The 22,537-nt window shown below is 45.1% G+C and overlaps 2 protein-coding genes across 2 annotated transcripts in view; one reads left to right on the top strand and one right to left on the bottom strand.

Moving 5' to 3' along the window:
- jmjd7 (jumonji domain containing 7) overlaps positions 1-22,537 on the top strand; it is a 172,935-nt gene that overhangs the window by 115,840 nt on the left and 34,558 nt on the right. The window lies entirely within an intron of this gene.
- On the bottom strand, positions 9,212-21,331 carry atg14 (autophagy related 14). The gene is made up of 11 exons (XM_072365302.1): positions 20,840-21,331; positions 20,335-20,397; positions 20,131-20,173; positions 19,679-19,760; positions 17,139-17,376; positions 14,934-15,163; positions 13,629-13,746; positions 13,448-13,538; positions 12,972-13,057; positions 11,893-12,067; positions 9,212-10,631 (listed from the first exon to the last, which is right to left on the bottom strand). The coding sequence occupies exons 1-11, from the start codon at positions 21,115-21,117 to the stop codon at positions 10,509-10,511; spliced, it is 1,527 nt and encodes a 508-aa protein (XP_072221403.1). The 5' UTR covers positions 21,118-21,331; the 3' UTR covers positions 9,212-10,508.

Consider the following 22,537-nt stretch of genomic DNA (forward strand, 5'->3'; position numbering starts at 1 on the left):
AGCTGCTGGACTGACCTGCTGCAGTCCAGATGTTTCACCACCTGAAAACAGTTCAAATACAGCAAAGAGACCCAGGACTGCTGAGCAGCTGGACTCCTCTATCAGACAGGAACGGGACAACATTCCTCTCCCAGAGGTCCAGCAGCTGGTCTCCTCAGCTCCACATGTTTACAGATGTTGTTAAAAGAAGAGGGGGTGTTGCACAGTGGGGAACATGGAGCTGTCCCAGCTTTTTTTAGATGTTCCGATGCCATCAAATTCAAGCTATTCTTCATAAAATGGTCAAATGTCTCACTTCCAGCATTTGGTAAGTTGTGTTGTGAATAAATGTTGGTTTCTGACATTTGTAAATCATTGTTTTTTGTTTTTTTCGTTCTAAGCTGGGGTCGTAAACACAAATCAGTAGATCTTACCTGAGATCTGTCCCCTCAGGTCTTCCAGGAGGCTCTCTGTGTTGCACAGTCTGGCTGCCAGGACTGAAAACCAGCAGAGAAAACACGGTCACACGTGGGAAAAAGAGCAACACATGTACTTACTTGCTGTGTCAATGAAATAATACATTGTTCTTACAAATGCTGAGCTGAGACCTTAACCCATCCTTTAAATGGCACCAGAGGAGTTTTTTTCCTCTTTTTTTTGTGAAATTCTTATCAGAAAATTAAAAAAAGTGAATTGTTCTGTAAGTATTGTATAAGTATTGCACTTGATAATGGATGAAAAAACAAGAACTGCTACTATGACAGAGAAATTCTACAGGTACCCGTATGCACTAGATGCGTGGCTAAAAGAAATATCACGTTATGAATGTAAACTCTACCCAACCGATGTAAATTCCATCCAAAACACCTCGTGTCAGCTGGTGCTGAAGCACTGGACTCAGCTGTGTCTGTGTCAGCATTAAAGTCAACTAACAGAGTGAGGACTGAGGATGATGACCTGTGTTCTTCCTCCTCAGCTGATCCACAATGCTCTCACTGGCCCTGAGTCTTGTCTGCAGGAACGGCAGCTCTGCGGCCAAAGCTGCGGACACAGCAGCAGATAAAGATCTGCATCACTGTGGGTCTTTTCAACACTGAAATCTGTTTGACCTTTGAGTGAAAAAGCAATTCTGATGCGTCCACGCGGAGATTCTTTGGAGCTCGGTGCAGAAACTGTATGAGGGGATGTGCTTTATCACTGGGATCTGACACTCACCTGCGTTCTTCTTCTGCAGTTCTTCTACTGAGCTCTCACTGCTGTTCACTCTGGACTGAAGCTCTGCCATCTCAGCTGCACGGGCTGGGACACCAAACACAAAGCCAGATATCACAGCGGTCCATGTGTCAGTCTTATGAAGCAGGTTTACTGCAGCCATGCTCAGGGGGGGTTTCTGGAAACTCACAAACTGATTTTCTGGCTTTTTAAACAAAAAAAAAAGGCACAAAAGGATGGATTTGTCCGGTTCATTGTGCTCTCTTACCAATACTTACTGATCAGGCACTTCATCCGGTTCTTCTTCCATTTCTATGATTCAACATTGTTTTATCTTCTCATATGAAGACAATAGATGAACATTTTACTGGAACTTTGAAAACATCTTTTGAATTCAGTCTGAACATTTGCTTTCAGAGCACTGCTGTTGCTTTTGATGATTTTACGAGACAACGTTTGTAAAATCAGCCACGTTTCAGACTCTCGCTGTGTGATAAATAGACTAAAACAGCCGTGGTGGGAACTCAGTGGGACTGAAATAAAGTATATAAGAGCACAGAGTAGAGGAAAAGCAAGCAGATGGTAAAGGCTGAGTACGGCTGCATCAACACATAACACTTTGAATGAAATCATTGTGAGAATGAAGCCTGGAGACAGATTTCTTTATGCATATCCTGTGTAGCAGTTTTTCAGTTCAGAATAGAAATAGTGGGCTCTATGACCATGGGGTAAAAGTTAAGAGCTATGAAGCTATAGCTCTACCCTGACACTGATACCTTATAAAAAATGCAAGTTGGATGGAGCAATGCATGGTTAAAGCTTAGGGTTGACTTATTGTGGTGTATAAAGTCGTGGGCAGTCAGAAACTGATGATGAGAAGAGACTGGAGAGGAGCCCTGTAGGCAAAGCTCGTCAGTCAGCTCTGGAGTTGTCTCAATGCACGGTTGGCCCGTGTTTCTGTTAGCTGACAAAACTACACAACCATTTCTGAGGATTTCTGAACATCGATTGTGTCTGAGATCCAGACTGACAGCCCTGAGAGGACAGAGGAGGCACCAAAAAGGTAAAAGAAAAGAAAAGAAAAGTGGATCCATGAAAAGCACCTGGGGGTTGAGCGCAACATAATCAGTTTTTCTGATATATTTAAGAGTTTGTCAAGAGATGAGCATGAAAAAGGAGGTGCAGGGCCACTTTTACTGTTGAAACGACACAGTGTGCAGAAAGAAGAGGCAGGAGAACTGCTACCTGCTACATATAAGCTGACCTAGGTAAAAAAAAAACATCACAATTTGCCAATTAGTCACTAGTTTTTATTGTATTGCTTAATGTGTTTTGTTAAGAGTCCGGATCGCCACATTGTTTCATTTACAAATGCTTTCTGTTTTATGTTGGATGTCAGTATGTGATGCATGTTAAGCATGTTGTTGCCGTATTAAACTGCTTTATTGTTTAGTTCCTGAGTGTTTGTTGAGCTTAATGTTACAGAACACATTATAAGGTGTTAGAGTATCTTAATTACACTGTCATAATGGTGTCATGACAGTCACTTTTGGGTATCCTGTCAAACATCTATGGCCAAATTCTAGAGACCTTGCACATCTAATTATAATAATCATTATGTCAACTTGCCAATAAACACAAAAATAGATGCATATTTTGTGAATGTCCTGAGATGGTGCTTTCACTGCAGTTCAATCAAGAAAGCTTGAGCAACCATGCTAATAAAAGCACTTTCTGCCGCCTGGAAAAGAGTAACAATATATAGAGATGGTGCATAGGCGTATGGAACCCATCTATCTATATATTCATGCCAGTATTAGGCACCAAAGAGGCTTTCATAAAGCAGATGGCACGTCCGTAGCACACGGAGAAGGAATTGCTCAGTTAATTCAGGCCATGCCTCTTCCTGCTGCTTTAGCAGTTGTCAGATGTCCAGCCCATCAAAAGTAAGACCCGCTGATAGTGCTGATTATTTGGCAGATGAAGCCCCAGAGGGGGATCAGGACGGAAACACCACATATGGGATTATGGAGAAGCCCTCATGGTCATTTTGTATTGCCCTTGTCACTGTTACCACTTGCTGTGAAGAACACAGAGCCCATCCCAGCTGTCATTGGGCAGGAGGCGGGGTGCACCCTGGACAGGTCCCAGGGCCACAAACAGAGACAAACAACCATCCACACTCACTCCTCGGGTCAATTTCGAGTCTCCAATGAACCTAACATGCATGTTTTTAATGGGAGGAACCCGGAGAGAACTCCTGCATATACAGGGAGAACATTCAAACTCCCCAGGTGGGATTCAAACCAGGAACCCTCTTGTTTGGCGCAAAACAAGGAAATTAAAAAGGAAATTAAACATTTTGCTGCATCGCTACTAAAGCTCCCCCAGCAGACAGCAGCATAGACCAGTGCACTCTCAGTGTGATAAAACATGCACTTCATGTCACTGCAGACACTGAAGGACCTGAGTCTCAGGAAGAAGAGACATAAAAACATGTAAGCTGGTAGCGTGCTAATAACGCCACAACATGGCACTAATGTACAGAGTTGGGCTTCACCACAGCTGGGCCCTGGCACAACATATCTGACGCTGTGGGCTTATGTGTTCCACCAAAAGGAAACGTGCAAAGCTAAAAGCCTGCAGCCATCACACATTTCCGCCTGGAGCTCCTTCACAAAGCAGGACAGACGTTCTGCACAAACCCCTCAGAGCTTTAAAAGCAAAGCACATTCCTATTTTCTTTCTTTTCCTGATGTATGACAATGTACAGCACATTTTGCATGGTATTAATCATAGCATTGCAGCAAAATAAGTAGTGAATAGGGTGACAAACACATGTCGCTGTGATTTTCAACAGTATTTTCACTTGAAATGTAAAAAGTGTTTAACTGCAAACTGGTAACATTGTTCACACGCGTACAAAGTGTTGAAAGTGTTAAACAAGGCAGAAAAAAAGGGGATTTTAGCCTTATTTTCATCAGTCAATAAAGAATGTGAGTACTTCAACAACAACAAAGAAAGTGATTGCAGCAGCAGCAGGGCAGTTTGGCCGAGGTGAAACACAATCCTGACCTTTGCTCTGCTTCTCCAGCTCCTCCACCCTCCTCCTCAGGCCTGAGCTCAGCTCTGTCAGCAGAGTCTTCCTCAGCTCCTCCATCTGATGGTCCACTGCCACCTGCAGCCTGTCCAGACTCTGTCTTTGCTGCTCCACCTCAACGTCTTTGTCCCGCAGCTGGCTCTCCACGTTTCGCAGCGCCTGACGCCGACCCACCTCCTCCACCTTCAGGCTTAGGACCAACTCCTTCAAGCCCCGAAGCTCATCCCAGAGGATGGGGAGCTCCGGCGAAGGGTCATAGTGCATGGAAGCAGAGGCCTCTGCCCAGCCCTGACTGACAGAGCGGCAGAATGTCAGCAGAAACAGAGCAGCGGACCTCATCCTGAAAGCAAAACCTGCAGCTGACCAGTCCAGCAGCTTTAACACACTAATCCTGCAGAAAAACATTTGGAGATGGGGGGTGGGCCCACTCCAATACAATCAAAGCTGTGTTTTAAATGCAAACTGTAGATTGTGACACCGCTTCCCAAACAAAACAGGAACGATCGACAGCATCTGCTTACATCTGGTCCACCTCCTGCTTCCAGTCTGAACCCAAACCAGAACTCTGATCCGGCAGCCTTCCACTCATCCAGACATCAGTTAAATATCTCCAATATTTACATATCAGGAAAGAATACATATTTGATTTCATTCAAATACCTCAAAGCAGCAATGGAAAAACTCTTCTCCCACTCTACTTTAACACCAACTCTGCACAGCAGTAAGTGTAATTCTGGCTTTCTGTTTGAACCGGAAACTGACTCAGAGTAAGAAGAAGAAACCCTATCCGAATGAGAAGGTCTTTTAACTGTCAAAGTGAGAAATGTAACACATGGTGTCAACTTTGCTGCTGCACTTTCTTTGGGTCTTAATTTAGACTCATCCCTCACTGGAATATTCCACTTTTGGGTGGCCAAAAAACGCAGAGATTTCAAAAATGGTTCTCCTAAAACCAAAGGCGATGTCACAGTGTAGTAAGTCTGTAAGTCGATGCACATTACGAGGGAATTTTAATCCGACAAGAGCATTTAAGACTCAAGGAAACTGCCATAGTGGGCTGCCTCACAGCAGAGGGTTCCTGGTTCAACTCCCAGCTGGTTCTTTCTGTGTGGAGGCTGAATGTTCTCCTTCCTCCCACCGTCCAAAAACATGCATGTTAGCTTAACTGGTGACTCTAAAATGGTCTTTAGGAGTGAGTGTGTGTGGTTGTGTGGCCCTGTGATGGACTGGCGACCTGTCCAGGTGACCCCGCCTCTCGCCCGCTGGGATAGGCTCCAGCCCCCCTGCGACCCGGCCGAGAACAGTTTCAGAAGTTAATAATTTGACAATACACTCACCGATTGATGGATCCTGCTGGTTGTAACAGTCATAAGTTGAGCTTCAGGACTTCCTCCTTGTGAACAGAAGTTAAATAACTTGAGTTTTAGTTTGCAGCTAAAACGTCTTTAGAAGGGATGCACAAATATAGCGGCCTAACGTCGGTATTGGCCAATATTCAGCTTGTTTTACTGCAATTTGCCTATAGATAACATAAGCTGATGTTTATGTGACTTTGCCCTGAAATTGACAGGATTCACCTGCAGCGACAGGTTCAGTAATTATCCAAAAGGTGGCAGCCTTATTCCATAGCAAGCCGCTTATTTTTCACAACAACATTTAGTTTGGCCTGTGAATTAATCAAGGTAATAGTTTAACAGACTAAAAGGGCTTTTGAAACAGTTATTTTTCACATAAAGGACTTTTATCATGTGAAAGGTTGTGCATTACATTTGTATTTATATATTTATGCTCATTCAAAGATAATGTGATGAAGGGCTAAAACATCAACAGGATTTGATAATTCACTGATAATAAAGAACTACTTTTTTAGCATCATTGGCCACTATGTGATATTATCATCATTACTGTGTCTTTGAGGTCATCCATCCATTTTCTATACCCACTTAATCCAACTCAGGGTCGCAGGAGCCTATCCCAGCTATCATTGGGTGAGAGGCGGGGTTCACCCTGGACAGGGTGCCATCACAGGGCCACCCATGCTCAAACTCACTCCAATTTAGAGTCAGCAGTTAACCTAGCATGCACGTTTTTAACGGGAGGATGCTGGAGTACCCGGAGGTACATGGGGAGAACATGGAAACTCCACACAGAAAGGCCCCAGGTGGGGATTGAACCAGGAGCCCTCTGCTGTGAGGCCACAGTGCTAATACCACCCTGCAGCCATCTTTGTTTAACTTCAAAGTCTTTTTCAGCCATTGGAAAGAAGAAAAGTAAAGGTTGAGGAGAGCCAATTCAAAAACTGAGTTCATGATGACAAAGCCAACAGAGCTGGCATCAGTTAATACAAGACAAGTCCAACATGACGCTTGTACATAACAGGATACATATGCATACAAACCAGAGGAGGGCCGTTTTTTTCTGTCCAGCCTGCTTTGAACTCCAGCTGCTGCTCAGTCAATGTTTCACACTCATGAACATTATCAACAAACTGGATGTGGACATTTTGTTGTTTGGTTTTGCCTCGAGGTTACATATTTTTGTGGGTTTTTTTTAAGTGTCTGTCAAAATTTTACATTAAAAAAAATGTTTGGTTGTGTTACAAGTTGAATATTTGAATAGTAAAAATGTGCCTGATGGTTTACAAAAGAAAGCAAAAGCAGTGTGGCTCAGTCTTTCATCTGTTGCACATGAAGTATCAGCCTATTGTAAAGAACTGAGCCTGTCGGGGAGGTGGAAGGAAGCATGTTTATTCAGTGGGATCAGTTTTTCTTCTGCAGCACTGAATACCAGACATAGCTAACATGCTAATCCATGGCTCACACGCTCAACACAAAGCTGCTCAGCAGATCTGCATGATCGACTGTCACGTGCAGCCCCCGCCCCACAGACCCCTGTGTGTTGAAAAAATAACATGCTCCTTGTTGGAAAGGGTCACATCAGTACCAGTTATGGCTGTCAGTTTCAGTGTTTCAGTACAACAACAAGCAGCGTAACACCAGGCCAGAGACACCTTCTGAAACACAAGTTAATGATAACGATGATGTCAGCGGTACATGGAGGGAGGAGAGGTGCATCATGGGAGCTCCCCCAGCAGGCTGGGCCTGTAGCAGCAGAACATGGAGGGAGGAGAGGTGCATCATCAGGTGTATAAAGCTCACAGTTAGGCCTCTGGGGTCTGAGCCGTAATGACGGCATGTGATCTTAGACCTCATAATATCATAGACATCATAATAGGATTATGGATGGCTCAGGTAATCCTGAAACATCCCATAGTTAAGCTGCTATAGGCTTAGACTGCTGGGGGACCTCATCTGTCACACCTTCCCCCCCCCCCCCCCCCCCCGTTTAATTTCTCAAATGATTTTATGTCCATGTGACATTATTGTGGTTATTAACTTGTGTTTCCCTGTTCCAGCAGGTATCCTTTGAATGGTGTTATGGTGTTTTTCCCCCCTCTTTTCCCTCTTTTCTGTCTTCTCAAACCCCAGCTGGTCGAGGCGGATGGCCACCCTTCCTGGGTCCTGAGCAGGAATTAGCAGGATGTTTGGGATCAGATGTTTGTATCCAGCTCAGAGGTCATTGTGCAGCTGCCATCAGCAGCTCCATCATCAGTGAAGATAAGTGAGCAGAACCTGTGGCAGCCAGAACCTGCGGCAGCAGAACCTGTGGCAGCCAGAACCTGCGGCAGCAGAACCTGCGGCAGCAGAACCTGTGGCAGCCAAACATGGCCACGCCATCACACCCCCACCACCGTGTTCAGCAGAGCAGCTGCTATGCTTTGGATCTTGGTTCCTGTTGGTCTCCACTCTTTCTTCCTGCCATCACTCTGATGCAGGTTCATCTGGGTCCAGAACACCTTTTTCCAGAACTCTGCAGCTCCTTTAAGGACTTTTTGGCAAACTGTGACGTGTCCATCCTGTTTCTGTGGCTAACTAGCGGTTAGCATGTAGCAGTGTAGCCTCTGTGTTTCTGTGGCTAACTAGTGGTTAGCATGTAGCATGTAGCCTCAGTGCTTCTGCTCATGAAGTCTTCTGTGGACAGTCGTCTCTGACAGAGACACACCTGCCTCCTGCAGATGGTTCTGATCCGTTGGACGGGCCTTTGAGGATTCTTCTTTACCACAGTGAGGATTCCTTTGTCTTCTTTGGCCGACCAGTCCCTTTGTGATCACAGAGCTCACCAGAGCATTCTTTCTTTCTAATGTTATTCCAGGCAGTTCATTTTGGTAATCCCAAGGTTTGACCCATGTTTCTAAAGGGTTTATTCTTATTTTTCAGCCTCATATCAGCCTCCTTGACTTTCATTGGCACAGCTTCTCTCCTCATATTGAACAACTACAGACTCCAAACTGTAGAAGCAAGCAGAGGTGTCTTATCCCTGCACTGATGAAGCAATGAAATACACCGGAGGCAGCACAAACACCTGAAATGAGGGGAACTGTGGACAAAACTTGCTGTAATTTCCTCATAGTGGAACTGAAATATAAGGAAAAAATACTTTAAGTCAGGAATGTGCACTGTAATCACATCTGAATTGTTCGATTAAAAACCTTAAGAATAATGTGACTTTGAATAAAACAGGACACGTTATACCTAACCAGACAGTTTCTCCCTGAAGCGCTCAGGTCCAAAGAGAACAACTTCAGTTTTGTCTGAATTTAAAAGCAGAAAGTTCTGAGTCATCCAGGTCTTTATGTCTTTAAGACAGGCTTGTAGCCTGACCAACCTGTAGGTTTCATCTGGTTTCATAGATAAGTACAGCTGACTATCATCAGCATAACAATGGAAATTTATGCCATGCTGTCTAATAATGTTACCTAATGGAAGCATGTATAAAGTAAAAAGAATCTGTCCAAGCACAGAACCCTGAGGAACTCCATGACTTACTCTGTTGTGTGAGGAAGATTCTTCATTTACAAGAACAAACTGGAATCTATCAGATAAATATGAGTTAAACCAGCCTAATGCAGTTCCTTTAATCCCAATAACATGTTCAAGTCTCTGTAACAGAACGCTGTGATCGGTGTACATCTCAGATTGTAAAGTACTCAGGAAAAAAATAAAATAATTTACAGCTGACTTGAAACAGCTGGAATTGTGGTGACAGATGCATCGACACAACAAGTAAGAAAAATGAAGAGCAAAGTGATTAATTAATACTCTATCGTGGTTTGCATACTAAAACACTGAAAAATCCCACTGGATCCAGATGAAAGCGTCACGCTATTTTTTTGGGTGACAGGGCACCGATTGGTTTACAGTCTGTGTGACATGAGGAGCAAAAATATGCATTTACTTCAAAAGCTTCAGAGACCAGTAAACAGATTTTATTTCAAATGAAAACATTCCAGCTGATTCCAAGTGGTTCGGATGCTGTTTCCTTATCACCGTGGCAACCAATGTCCGATTTGCGTTTCCCTCTCATCATCAAACATGTGACTAAAACAAATAAAATGGAAACTACACAAAAAAGATGCATTGATTTCCCTTCGTGGCGAGCAGATGACAGCGGTCGAGTCAGCCCTGCTCAGGCAGAGCTCCCTTTCAGACCCGCAGCAACCTCACAAGCCTCGTTTTCAGGAGACATCAACAACTTTGAGAAACCTCTGAACAGTTGGAGCCTCAGGTTAACTGGTGTATCCCACTCAGTCAGTACATCAACACGGCTTTTAGACAGCAATGTGAGTTAAGTGTTCCAGCTTCTCGACTGTCTCGGTCATCTTTGAAATCTCACACTGAGACTCTGGAGGAGGCACAAGGTAACTGGTCTGAGGCCAGCAGGCAAATAATACTAACCAGCCTAACCAAGGTGTGTAAATAAAGACAGATTGAACTTGTACAATCCCTTATTATGACTACGTGACACAGTGTCAACCGTTTACTACGCCTTCAACATACTTGAGGAAAGTCATTTTTATGGAAAAGTCAAAGTCAGTTGAACATTTAGTGTATCTAACAGCTGGTAAAACTCCAAAGGATGAACATCAAGCGGAGATGACCTCACAGGAAGTGAAACATTTCAGCACATTAACCTCCAGGACTGATCTTTTTAAAACTGCGAAATCAGCTGACCAAACAGCTCAGACACACCTGTGTGGTGCGATTCTGATCCATCCGGAGAAGACAGGCTCCATAGATAAAACAATACAAAGTCAGTTTCCGTGGACCTCAGCCCGCCTGCTCCAAAGCAGCCCAGAGTCAGAGGCAGTGAGGTCGGGTCAACGCTGGCCAGTGTAGGCTCTGAACCAAGAGGTGACCGACGCAGCGGCCGACGAGATCATCCCCCCGGAAGGAGCCGAGGGCTGGGAAACCTGCAGTGCACTCTGGGAAAGATCCATAGACTGAAGGAGGAGGAAGGAGAAGAGGGAGAGGGGTAGAGGAAGGGTTAAATCCTGTTTTCTTACAAACTGATATATGCAGAACATCATGTGAACAACATTCCACAATGTTGGGCTGTTCTGTGATGCACAGCAGTCTTTTTTCCCTTAAAAATTAAAAAACAAGCAGCATGAAAGTAGCAGAAATACACCGAGGGAAGGTTTATATGTCATTTAGAGCGCCGACTCCTCTCAAAAAGGATTCAGTTTTTCTTTTTCTCATCAATACACAAAGAAAATGGAGTGTTTTGTGACTTCAGAGCCGGGTTAATGATCCTAAAACCTTAGCACCGTCACAGTTTATGTTTAATCAGGTTATGTTCTGGTCATGTTTTCCCCTGCCACCTGGCTCATTGTTCACTGATCACTCCCTCCACAGTATTTAGTCTCCTGGTTTCCTTTCAGTCACTGCAGAATCCTCACCTCACTGCATGCTTCAGGTTCATGTTTGTTCAGGTTTTGCCGTATTTTCCATAGCCATAGTCTTGTCTTGTCTATTTATTCCACTGTTAAGATTTCTTGTATCCGGCTCAGCCGCACCTTTTGTTCTCCTTTTGTAAATAAATCAAGTTTTACTTTGAAGAACTACATCTGGGTCCAGCACAGCCTTCCTTTGGAAGTTTCCCTTCCTGGCAGCAACATTCAGGCTCAGTTGGGTCAGTGCAGTCATTCTCCGGCCCTCGGAGATGCTCTGCTGGATTCAGCTCCAGATTGGGGTCTTGGCATGTTCTTGGGTTGTGGTATTGTTGAAATGTAAACTTCACCCCAAACAGACTCTGGAAAAAGTATTTTTCTCTCCATCCCGACTCCAGGCCCTGTTGCATGGAACCATTCCCTCAGGATGTGGCATTAAGGTACCCAACTGAACACAGTCTTTCATTGCTTCAGTAGCTTTACAAAGCACTGTATTCTGTGAAAAATTCATCTCTTCAGAGGAGTCTGACTCAACACAATGTGGAGCCATGCAGGGATTTGCTGCTTGCATAAGATAACCAACGGTGGCATTTTCCAAACTTGGCAGCTGACATCTTCCTGCCTTTTACCATCTCTGACATTTGATGTAAAATCTGTGACATTTAAATTGTTCTTAGTTGAACAGTCTCTGTTATTCACCTGAAACTGGGTTAAAAATACAACCTGCAGATGCTGCAGCTTCTGTTTTACAGCCAGGATACGCGGACCAGGACTCGTTTAGTCTCTTCAGTAGTTTAAAAAGTGTCCCTACCTGAGAGGGGATGTCACAGAATCGTGGGCTGGGCACCGTCTCCCAGTCTGTGCCCAGGTCCGTCTCCTCGTCTGTCACCGCCTCGTCGCCACTCTCCTCTGTCGGCCCCGCCTCCTCCGGCTCCACAAACTCCATCGACTCCTCCAGGTCAGCACTCACCTCAAATGGACCCGTCCTGAAGCCAACAGATAGAACAAGTTAGCAGGTATCAACCGCAGCTTTCTCAGGTGTGGACACCAGTGACCATTTCCCAGGGCTCAGAAGTCATGGAACAAAATGCTTCTCCACCCGTCTCATTTTCACCATTTCAAGGATGTTTCCTGACTGTTCCGTTAGTTTAAGGCTCTGCCCAGGCAGAGCAGGTCTACCTTTCACACCCAGACACATCCGGTCTGGACTAAATGTCCTCCAGTAGTTTCATAACAGAGCAGGAAACAAAAAAAGCAACTCCTTGCTTTGCATAGATTTCTGCTGGAAGTATCAGATCATTCAATCCTTATGAGCCTCAAACAAACGCTGAAGGCATTCTGCTGCTTCTTCTGAGGGAGATCATGGTACCTCTTTAAGCTGACTGGAGCCAGCATGGAACTGGAATTATTTCAAATACAGCCAGCCTTCTTAGCTCTAACTTCACTTGACAGGAGCTTCCACGTCGTGTCCTCGGGTTAAAGTGGCCAGCTGCACAGCACCAAAGTGCACAGCACCAAAGTGCACAGCCTGCCATGTACGGCTGTCAAATAGATGATTCAGGTTTGTGAAAAGCTGTAACCCAGGACAGACCTGGAGCTTTGGAGCAGAGCTCACAGCTGCTTTGTTCACCGTCTCTGCAGAAGGTTTTCTCTAAATAATTCACCCTTTAAGTCTTAAAGCTTCTTTTAGCACATGAGGAAACATTCTGGGGTTAGATCAACTGCTTGTGTAGAGTCCCACCAGGTGATCCAGGACAGACGTGTTCAGATTATCTGTGGACACGAGTTCTGTGTCCTCAGTCCATCCCGAGTAGCTTCACACCAGTGACCCCCACAGTACAGACCGGCACACTAATGCCAAAGCAAAGACCAGAGGAAGTTTGTGCTCACCTGCCCAAGCTGTCGTTGTCGGGGGCAACCAGAAACATTATGTTCCTGAGGGTGTGATGAGGGTGGAGCTTATCACTGTCGACATGCTAAACGCACACAAAACAGGAGCCGTGTTATCATTCTAACAAGAGAGAATCAAGTCTTTCTAAAACGGTGAATACTGCTGTTATGATTCCACTTTCCTTCATCTTGCACAAAACATGCTACTTTTAACCCAGTTTGGAAGGAAACCAAGAGGAAAAGAACTAGTCTAAATGTTTCCTTCCACAAAGAATAAGAAACAACATGTTCTCAGGGCTGAACTACTCATTGACTGAGAAAACAATCGGCTGATTAGTTCTACTCCATCAGAACGGTTAGTGGCAGCTCCGAAGAGAGGCTGAATCCGACTGCATCCAGCTCAGTGTTGTGCTTCTGCTGAGCAGAGGCTTAAAGTCTTTACTCGAAGGTGTTCTTGTCAGTTTGGTGTGTCAGACCTGTGAGAAGCAGAGGTGGAGGATGTTGGTGTTGAGCTTGCTCAGGGATCTGGTGAAACGATACCGGCTGAGGTTTTCTCCACAAAACTCACTGAGAACGACACACAAGTGAACAGTTATCAGACACATGGTCCTTTGGGTCCCATCCGACCTGCAAAGCCAGCAGGTGTGTTCGTCCTACCTGTTGCAGAGCTTCTTGGGCAAGTTGACGTCCAGGATGTGAGACAGTATGGTGACGAGCTGCGTGGCGTAGCAGAGGGCAGCACTGATGGTGTGAGCTGGGTTAATGTGGTCCAGCTCTGCAGGAACAAAAGGGCAGCCTTCAGTTTAAGACCCGGCTTTAGTTTTTTGTGTCATGCTTTGAATTTGCACATTTAAACCTTGAGAATATAAAAAGACTAAAACAGAAAAACAACTTGAAAATCAATCAGTCACCGTATTTTTCGGACCATAACACGCACTTAAAATCCTGGAATTTTCTCAAAAAGCGACAGTGTGCCTAATGTATGGATTAATTCTGGTTGTGCTTTCTGACCTAGAACCGGTTTTATGTGGTACTCGGCGCTCATAAATCTGTCAAAATGTTTTAGCACGGTCTTGGTTAGCTACCAAGCTGCACTGCTCGATGGATTGAGCATTCAGGCCACCGTAGTCAGGAGCCTGGCGGAGTAATACGATCTGAGCTTCAACATATTAAGGTGTGTGCATTCATTCATTTTCTAGACTCGCTGCCCCAAAAATGGCTCCAGTTAAGAGAAGTGCTGACGAAGAGGATTTCAAACTGAACGCCATCAGTCACGCAGCACAACAAGTGAGTTTTGTTTCATTTAATGCGCTTTATGCATGAAAATAGAGCCGTTAGCAGTCAATCACTGATATTGCAGCTTAAAACGCCGTGTGTTTTATAGCCCGAAGAATATGGTAATTTAATCCATAAAAAACTAAATAAACTTTAATATAGCATCAGCTTACAGACCTTACAGAATAACATACTTTTAACAGTGTTTTAAAGGAAACTTGCTGGTGCTGTATGGCGTCTTTAACTGGAGGAGAAACAGTTTTTGATTTAGTTGGTATGGTCCCGTCTTATTTTAACCCTATATGTTGCACTGCATTGAATCAACATTTGATGATGCTTTTAAACAGACATATAATTCTGTTTTATGCTGCCATCTGGACTAGGACTCCCTGGAAGAGCTCTTCCATCAGTGGGACATTGCTGGTCAAATGAGGGCTAAAAAAACAAAGAAAGTGTTACTGTTGTCCAGAACTTGCAGGTATCCCTGCCCTGGTGCTGTTGTATTTGTTGGCGTCTCTTTCCCGTCCTCTAAACCTTTTTACAAACTGGCTTTTTATAAATACAACCATGTTGATTATGACTGCAGTGTATGGAGCTGGATGGGAATTCAACTCATTAGCCATCTCTGTAAGGTACCCGTAGATTATTTCAAGGAAACCAAAGTGAACCAAATGAATTGCTGCTCACCTGGGCCCTGACTGGTGCTCTTCTCCTCCATCCAGCTGTAGTAGGCTGAACAGTCTCCATTGCTGGGCAAAGAGACAGGAGGCCCTGTGATGCTGATGCTGGTTTCTCCATTCTGGTCATCCCAGATCCAGCGTCCTGACAGGTAGGTTGTCCTCCGAGCCTCAGCTAGCTCAGTCACTGTGCTGGATGTAAGAGCAGGATCGCACTCCGCCACAACATCTGCAGGGTCTCTGACAGACAAACACAGGGGCAGAGGGAAAACTGAACACCAAGGTGTTTACACACATGCATGTCAAGGGAAATCTGTCCGGCTTTAGCCTTACGAGAAGAGGCTTTCTCCTGCAGCCCTTCCAAACAAGCCATCCTTGTTCAGTCTTTTTCTAACTGTGCTGTCGTGAACTTTAACCTTTAACATGCTAACTGAGGCCTGTAGAGTCAGAGATGTAGCTCTGGGCTTCTTCACCTTGGGGTGACCTTTAACCTTTAGCATGCTAACTGAGGCCTGTAGAGTCTGAGATGTAGCTCTGGGCTTCTTCACCTTGGGGTGACCTTTAACCTTTAGCATGCTAACTGAGGCCTGTAGAGTCTGAGATGTAGCTCTGGGCTTTTTCACCTTGGGGTGACCTTTAACCTTTAACATGCTAACTGAGGCCTGTAGAGTCTGAGATGTAGCTCTGGGCTTTTTCACCTTGGGGTGACCTTTAACCTTTAACATGCTAACTGAGGCCTGTAGAGTCAGAGATGTAGCTCTGGGCTTCTTCACCTTGGGGTGACCTTTAACCTTTAGCATGCTAACTGAGGCCTGTAGAGTCTGAGATGTAGCTCTGGGCTTTTTCACCTTGGGGTGACCTTTAACCTTTAACATGCTAACTGAGGCCTGTAGAGTCTGAGATGTAGCTCTGGGCTTTTTCACCTTGGGGTGACCTTTAACCTTTAGCATGCTAACTGAGGCCTGTAGAGTCTGAGATGTATGACCTTTAACCTTTAACATGCTAACTGAGGCCTGTAGAGTCTGAGATGTATGACCTTTAACCTTTAACATGCTAACTGAGGCCTGTAGAGTCTGAGATGTATGACCTTTAACCTTTAACATGCTAACTGAGGCCTGTAGAGTCTGAGATGTATGACCTTTAACCTTTAACATGCTAACTGAGGCCTGTAGAGTCTGAGATGTATGACCTTTAACCTTTAACATGCTAACTGAGGCCTGTAGAGTCTGAGATGTATGACCTTTAACCTTTAGCATGCTAACTGAGGCCTGTAGAGTCTGAGATGTAGCTCTGGGCTTCTTCACCTTGGGGTGAACTTGCTGGGACGTCCACTCCTGGGAAGATTGACAGCTGTCCTGATGAGGCCCAGCTGACTTTTTAAAATCCAGAATTATTGCTTTCCTCTGTGACTAAAAGTGGAGGTAATCATCTGTCTCCAAGAAAAAAAAATGATTGAAGCACTAAAGATTAGCACCTTCTGACTTTGAGTTAAACAAAGAAGGAAATATCATTCCAACTCAGTTATTTGCAGCCATTTTTCACACTTTTTTCACCTTACTAGCACAAAAACAAAGCAAAAAAAAGGTCTCATTAAGCCACCGGTGACAGCTAAACGCTGCGTCAGCATGTCCTAACACACAGCAGCATGTCGGCATCGCAGAGCGGTGTGGTGTGTTCACTTGTGCTGGCACAGTCCAGCTGGATCACTCGCTATGATCACCGCTGCACATCAGTCTCAAAACTGAGAACTGGCTCACCAAAGTCACAGTTTTTAAGGCATTTTGCAGCCCACACTGTGGATTGGGTTGAGTTTGAGAGGTGGTGCAGAAAAGCAGGGTCCACATGCAGTGAATCTGAGCAGACAACCAGTTTTAAGGTAAAGCAGAGAGAATTTATGCACAACCAGAGACTTTTTGAGTGTGAAGGCAAAGAAGGCAAAGAGCACAACAACAAGGAATCCTGCCTTCCAATAGAACAGCTAATCCCTTGATAAAACACTGTACTGTGGCCACACAGGCAGGTCTATTAACATCATTTCAAGAAGACAGATGCATGCTGCTACAGCAAAGACAGAGAAATTAGACTATTTTCTGATCACAGCAAGCAGAGAAATCAAACGGTGAGCTAATCCAGCTGCTGCACCCCGACGTTTGATCTGAAACAGATCCTGAACAGGGAGCTGCTGCCTCCTGCTGTGCCCTTTGTATTTGCTGACCTGCTGCCCTGCTTCTCCTCCTGCATGGAGAAAATGTGGGTGGTGAGCTCCAAGATGTGGTCTCGCCTGAGAGCTGCCAGCTGGCTCAGTCTGCTCTGCTGCTCTCGAGTGCGTCTCTCCAACAGCTCCACCAGACGCCGGTTGTGTCGCTCAATTTTGTCCCTTTTCTCCTGGTGACGCACTGCCCGGCGCTGCAGCCGCTGAGCCTCCTCCTGAGAGCGCAGGAGAAGCTCCTTATCTGCAGCAGGGGGAGAGAAGCTGGAGCTCAGACTCATGCCACTGGACCAGAACACACAGATGATGATGATTAGAGGCGGTTCAACCCTGGTGCCAACATGTGTCCAAACTCATTGGTTCACAGATGGACAGAACTAAAGTGAGAACATGCTCAGGACGGGCTGAGGAGGCATCCAAAGACATGACCCCACACAAGTAGCAAGATACCACTAGAATGTTTTCCCCGTTTCCAGGAAGAATACAGCCTGTGAATGCAGTGTCAAAATGAGGCACAACTGTTGGATACAATCTGTGGAACGACACTGAACTTTTGTTTTTGCTCCCATTTTTCATGAGCTGAACTCAAAGATCTGAAACATTTTCTACATTCACAACAGACCCATTTCTCTCAAATGTTGTTCACAAATCCGTCGAAATGTGTGCTAGTGAGCACTTCTCCTCTGCTGAGATAATAAAAGGCTCTTAAATGCAGTGCAACACATCTCCTCCGCACCAGATACACGAGTGTTGCCTTTATATTTTCATTCAGTGTATTCCTACGGGCAAAAGGTTTCACTGAACTGGACTGTTGGTTGATTGATTAGCAGAATATTTGGAGGCTTTAAAGGCGAGTCGCCTCAGTTTAATTTAGTTCTGATTGTTGTTGGCGTTGACTGGACCGCTGTGGTCCACATTGGAAAATGCTTTGCACCCATCAAATCACCACAATCTCTAACGTCCAACTGTATGTTGCATCCGTTTCTACAAAGCAGGAGAACACAGGTAAGCTGTGCAGAAGACAGCTGATGGTGAGCTGTCAGCATTTCAGTGGTTTAAAGCTTCAGTCTGTGATTAACAGCAGAGGTGCACAGACACCTTCACTCTTAACCAGACTCCTTTCTGATAAAGCTTATAGTTAGGGATGAGCCTGAAACATCCCGTAGTTAAGCTGCTATAGGCCCAGGCTGCAGGTTTCCTTGTGGTTCCCAGAGTTTCTAAAAGCAGACTGGGAGGCAGAGCCTTCAGTTATCAGGCCCCTAAAAGCAGAATGGGAGGCAGAGCCTTCAGTTATCAGGCCCCTAAAAGCAGAATGGGAGGCAGAGCCTTCAGTTATCAGGCCCCTAAAAGCAGAATGGGAGGCAGAGCCTTCAGTTATCAGGCCCCTAAAAGCAGAATGGGAGGCAGAGCCTTCAGTTATCAGGCCCCTAAAAGCAGAATGGGAGGCAGAGCCTTCAGTTATCAGGCCCCTAAAAGCAGAATGGGAGGCAGAGCCTTCAGTTATCAGGCCCCTAAAAGCAGAATGGGAGGCAGAGCCTTCAGTTATCAGGCCCCTAAAAGCAGAACAAGAGGCAGAGCCTTCAGTTATCAGGCCCCTAAAAGCAGAATGGGAGGCAGAGCCTTCAGTTATCAGGCCCCTAAAAGCAGAACAAGAGGCAGAGCCTTCAGTTATCAGGCCCCTAAAAGCAGAATGGGAGGCAGAGCCTTCAGTTATCAGGCCCCTAAAGCAGAATGGGAGGCAGAGCCTTCAGTTATCAGGCCCCTCTCTGTGGAACCAGCTGCCAGTTTGGCTTCAGGAAGCAGACACCCTCTCTACCTTTAAGATCAGGCTGAAACTTTCCTTTCTGATAAAGCTTATAGTTAGGGATGGCTCAGGTGAGCCTGAAACATCCCATAGTTCTGCTGCTATAGGCCCAGCCTGCTGGGGGAGCTCCCATGATGCACCTCTCCTCCCTCCATGTACAGATGACATCATTGCTGTCATTAACTTGTGTTTCTCTCTCTCAGCAGGTGTCTCTGGCCTGGTGTTACGCTGCTTGTTGTCCCCTCTTTCCTGTCCTCTCAGCCCCAGCTGGTCCAGGCAGATGGACCCTTCCTGGTTCTGGTGGACGTTTCTTCCTGCTAAAAGGTGTTTAGCCAACATTTCCTCGTGCTGGTTTCAATAGCGAGACAACTTTGTATGAGTTGGCAGCATATGAATTGGACTAACAGGATTTTAATGGATTAGATTGTCATGAATTTGATGAAGTTGGCATCTCTTAAAGTGCCTTGAGATGACTTCAGTTATGAACAGGCACCAGGTAAATGCAGCTGAAGCATATCATGTTGATCAGCAGACGGCTGGCCAACAGTGGCCCATATGACATGCTTATTTGTATAAATAGCAGGTAATGAAATGTGATCACGAGTGGTCACTCTGGCTGCAGAGGAATGGCAGGTGTGCACACGCGTTTAGGGCCACCCACTTGTAATCTGATCGTACAGGACACATGTTGGCACCCAACGATGAACAGGCACAATAACTCAAATCCCTGAGGCAGACTCACCACTCTTCACCTCCTCGTTGCCCCAGGCGACTGCTTCCTTTAGCTGGCCAATCTTTATCTTGCACAGCATGATCTTCCATTTCTGAGAGACAACAGTAGCTCGTCAGTTTATTCTGCAGCAGGGCCGAAATCCAAAGGTGGCTAATGGTCAGCCCACAGTGGCAAAGTGCTGAGAGGCTGCCGGTGAGAAGGGGCTTTAACCGTTGAGGAAACTGTTGTCAGAGAGGCCGACCATTACCCACTTTTGGATCTCAGCTACACTCATTTCTCTAAACAGCACTTTTTAAATCAAATATACATAAGACTCACAAACATCGACGAATAAACTGAACTTTCCACTAACTCGGGTTATTTGAGGCAGTAATAGAAGTTCCTGCATCTCCTTGGTTTAAAAAAAAAAAAAAAAAAAACAGGTCCAGGGGAAGATGTTGCAGTAACTTCTATGAACTCACCATCTCATCGGCCTGCAGCCTCCTGCCCATGGCCTGGAAAACGCTGTGAGGACAGAGGAATCCACTTTATATCCACCTTTTTGTGGTATGATGAAAGCATTTATTTATTTTATGTGTCTGTCATCAGCCAGAATTCAAAGAGGTCTCTGAATAGTAACACCTGAGAGGCTAAAAGCAGCTACAGTGTGCCCTGAATGGTTTTACCTTTGTTGCAACTCCTCTTTCTCATCCTTCAGCTTCTTCAGCCGCCCCAGCTTCTCAGAGTATCTGCAGACACAAACACCATCAAGCGCAAAGAATCAGTTCTGCTCAACACAAGCTGCTTAGTTGTTGTTTTTTGTTGTTTTTTTTTGGGGGGGGGGGTATCTGGAAGCCTCTCAAGGACCCTTGATGGCCCCTGAAGCCTAGATTGGGAAACGACCCCCTCACAAGAGTTATTTTGGGTGCTCACATGCGCCTGTAGCAGGGCAGTTAGCTACCCTGCTAGTTGCTAAGGTGGCTAACTGCTAAGAGCTAGCTGTCATCAATAAAAACATCCAAGTATCAAAATATTATACTAAAAAGTCAAGTTTTGCGATTACGAAGGCAAATGACTGTAATTTTTAACAAGAATGAGCCACATTCATGTTTGACATGCCGATATTAACCTCTGAACCACCTGTTAGCACAAAGATACTGTCAGATCTCACTGCCTCACAGTCAGGTTTACCTCTCAGTGTTCTTCCCATCGAAGGACACGAAGTCTCCGGCCTGGATGCACCGGGCACAGGTGAGTCTGCGGCGGGACGTGCTGCACAGAGGACACCGCTCCACCGCCACGTACAGACCCTCCGCGTCGTCCACCGACTCCACCATCATACAGCCCGGAGTGGAGTGAGCCGAATGGGGATACTGTCGAGGAACGGGCAGCTTACCTCCGGAGTGAGAGGCGGAGGATGAAGCCACACGATCAGGGCCGAGAGGCGGCAGTCCCGCTGAGGACGCCATGGACAGGTAGCGCTGAGCTAAGCTGCTAAAATGTCACAGCGGAAGGTAGCCAGCCGCAACGAAAACTGCTCCTACGGCTTCTCTGACACGCTCCATGATACCGCTGACATGTTCGGAAGATTTCTGCTGAGACGGAAGTGACAAACGGCTTTCAAGTGTTTTTGTTTTGATCGGAGATGAGTCCACAACTTCCGGTTTAATGTGGAAAGTGGGCGGGACCTGTGTCGTACGTCACTTCCGTCCACTGTCATGAACTTTGGGTGCATGCGGGAACGCGCACAGGTAAACAAACTGAGCCTAGCGGTTATGAAGCGTATTACCGGTGAAAATCGATGCAAATGAAACGTTTTTCTGTGCTCACTGTGTCGTTTCTCTAAATATATTATAAACTCGAGTACATTACATTAGGATTCGTAACAGTTCATTTTCTGTAAGTAATCTCGTCATTGTGGTGGATATTTTATGGTGAAGGAGACTGCTGAGAGGATCAACAGGACACTGAACAAGGTATATGCCAAATAAAACAATTATGAATAATATTAATTATCACCTGCACTGTTAGTTTAAATAAGGAACCATTAATCAACCATTTTTTGTGAGATAAACCCTTTACCTCATATGTAGCATAAAGCATAATGACTCATTTGTTCAATATTGAGACCTAAAGTATTTCTGAAGAGTCACATCTGTTTGTCAGACTATGGCAGAGTGACTGAAGATGACCTCTCAGTCACACCTGCTGGGTTTCCTGCCCACAACCAGATTCTACAGTGCAAGAATACACAGTATGTTACATCTCTGAAAGCCAACTACAGGAAAATAATACCCTTATTCACCTTCATGACAAACCGATGACACGGCTCATTTCCTTCCATCTTTTCTCTCCCACAGCACAGCGGGATTACATGGATATTGGATTTTGTGCAGGGAGAAGACACCCTCACTCTGTCTCTACATCATGGGTTTGTTCCATGTTCCTTATTTTTATTAAATCCTACATGAAGCTTTAGAATTGTGTGGTCATTGAAGAAAAATGCAATATTTTAATAAAGATACCTTCAATATTTTGTTGTAATCTTTTGTTGGTAAAATTTTGGAAAATTAGAACAACTATTGAACAAGTATTGTGGTATACATGAACATGCTTTCACATGACAAATATCATTTGGTGGTCTCCTGCTGTTCCACTTGAAAGGCTAATTGTAAGACTGCTTAGCTGCTCATGAGTGTCCATCACTGTGGTTACCATGAAACCACCAAAGCCACTTTAGAAAAGGAAAGAAAACTCGTCTACTATTCATCTTGACACTTCTATTCACTATGCATATATTAATGAACAGAACATTAGCATGTGACTGAGATTAAGGGGGAAAAAAGCAAACAAAATCTGGCTCTTTATAGTAATGAAAGTGTAAAATAT

The sequence above is a fragment of the Leuresthes tenuis genome, unplaced genomic scaffold (genome assembly GCF_036924035.1).
Source record: "Leuresthes tenuis unplaced genomic scaffold, fLeuTen1.0.hap1 SCAF_15, whole genome shotgun sequence".
NCBI lineage: Eukaryota > Metazoa > Chordata > Actinopteri > Atheriniformes > Atherinopsidae > Leuresthes > Leuresthes tenuis.

What these genes read in the sequence shown, in the direction of transcription:
- atg14 (XM_072365302.1), bottom strand. Translation starts at nt 21,117, where the DNA reads ATGGCGTCCTCAGCGGGACTGCCGCCTCTCGGCCCTGATCGTGTGGCT. An exon ending in AAAGAGGAGTTGCAACAAAG is followed by an intron (nt 20,174 to 20,334) that starts GTAAAACCATTC and finishes CTGTCCTCACAG; the next exon opens with CGTTTTCCAGGCCATGGGCA. An exon ending in TCTGTGACATCCCCTCTCAG is followed by an intron (nt 10,632 to 11,892) that starts GTAGGGACACTT and finishes CTCCTCCTTCAG; the next exon opens with TCTATGGATCTTTCCCAGAG.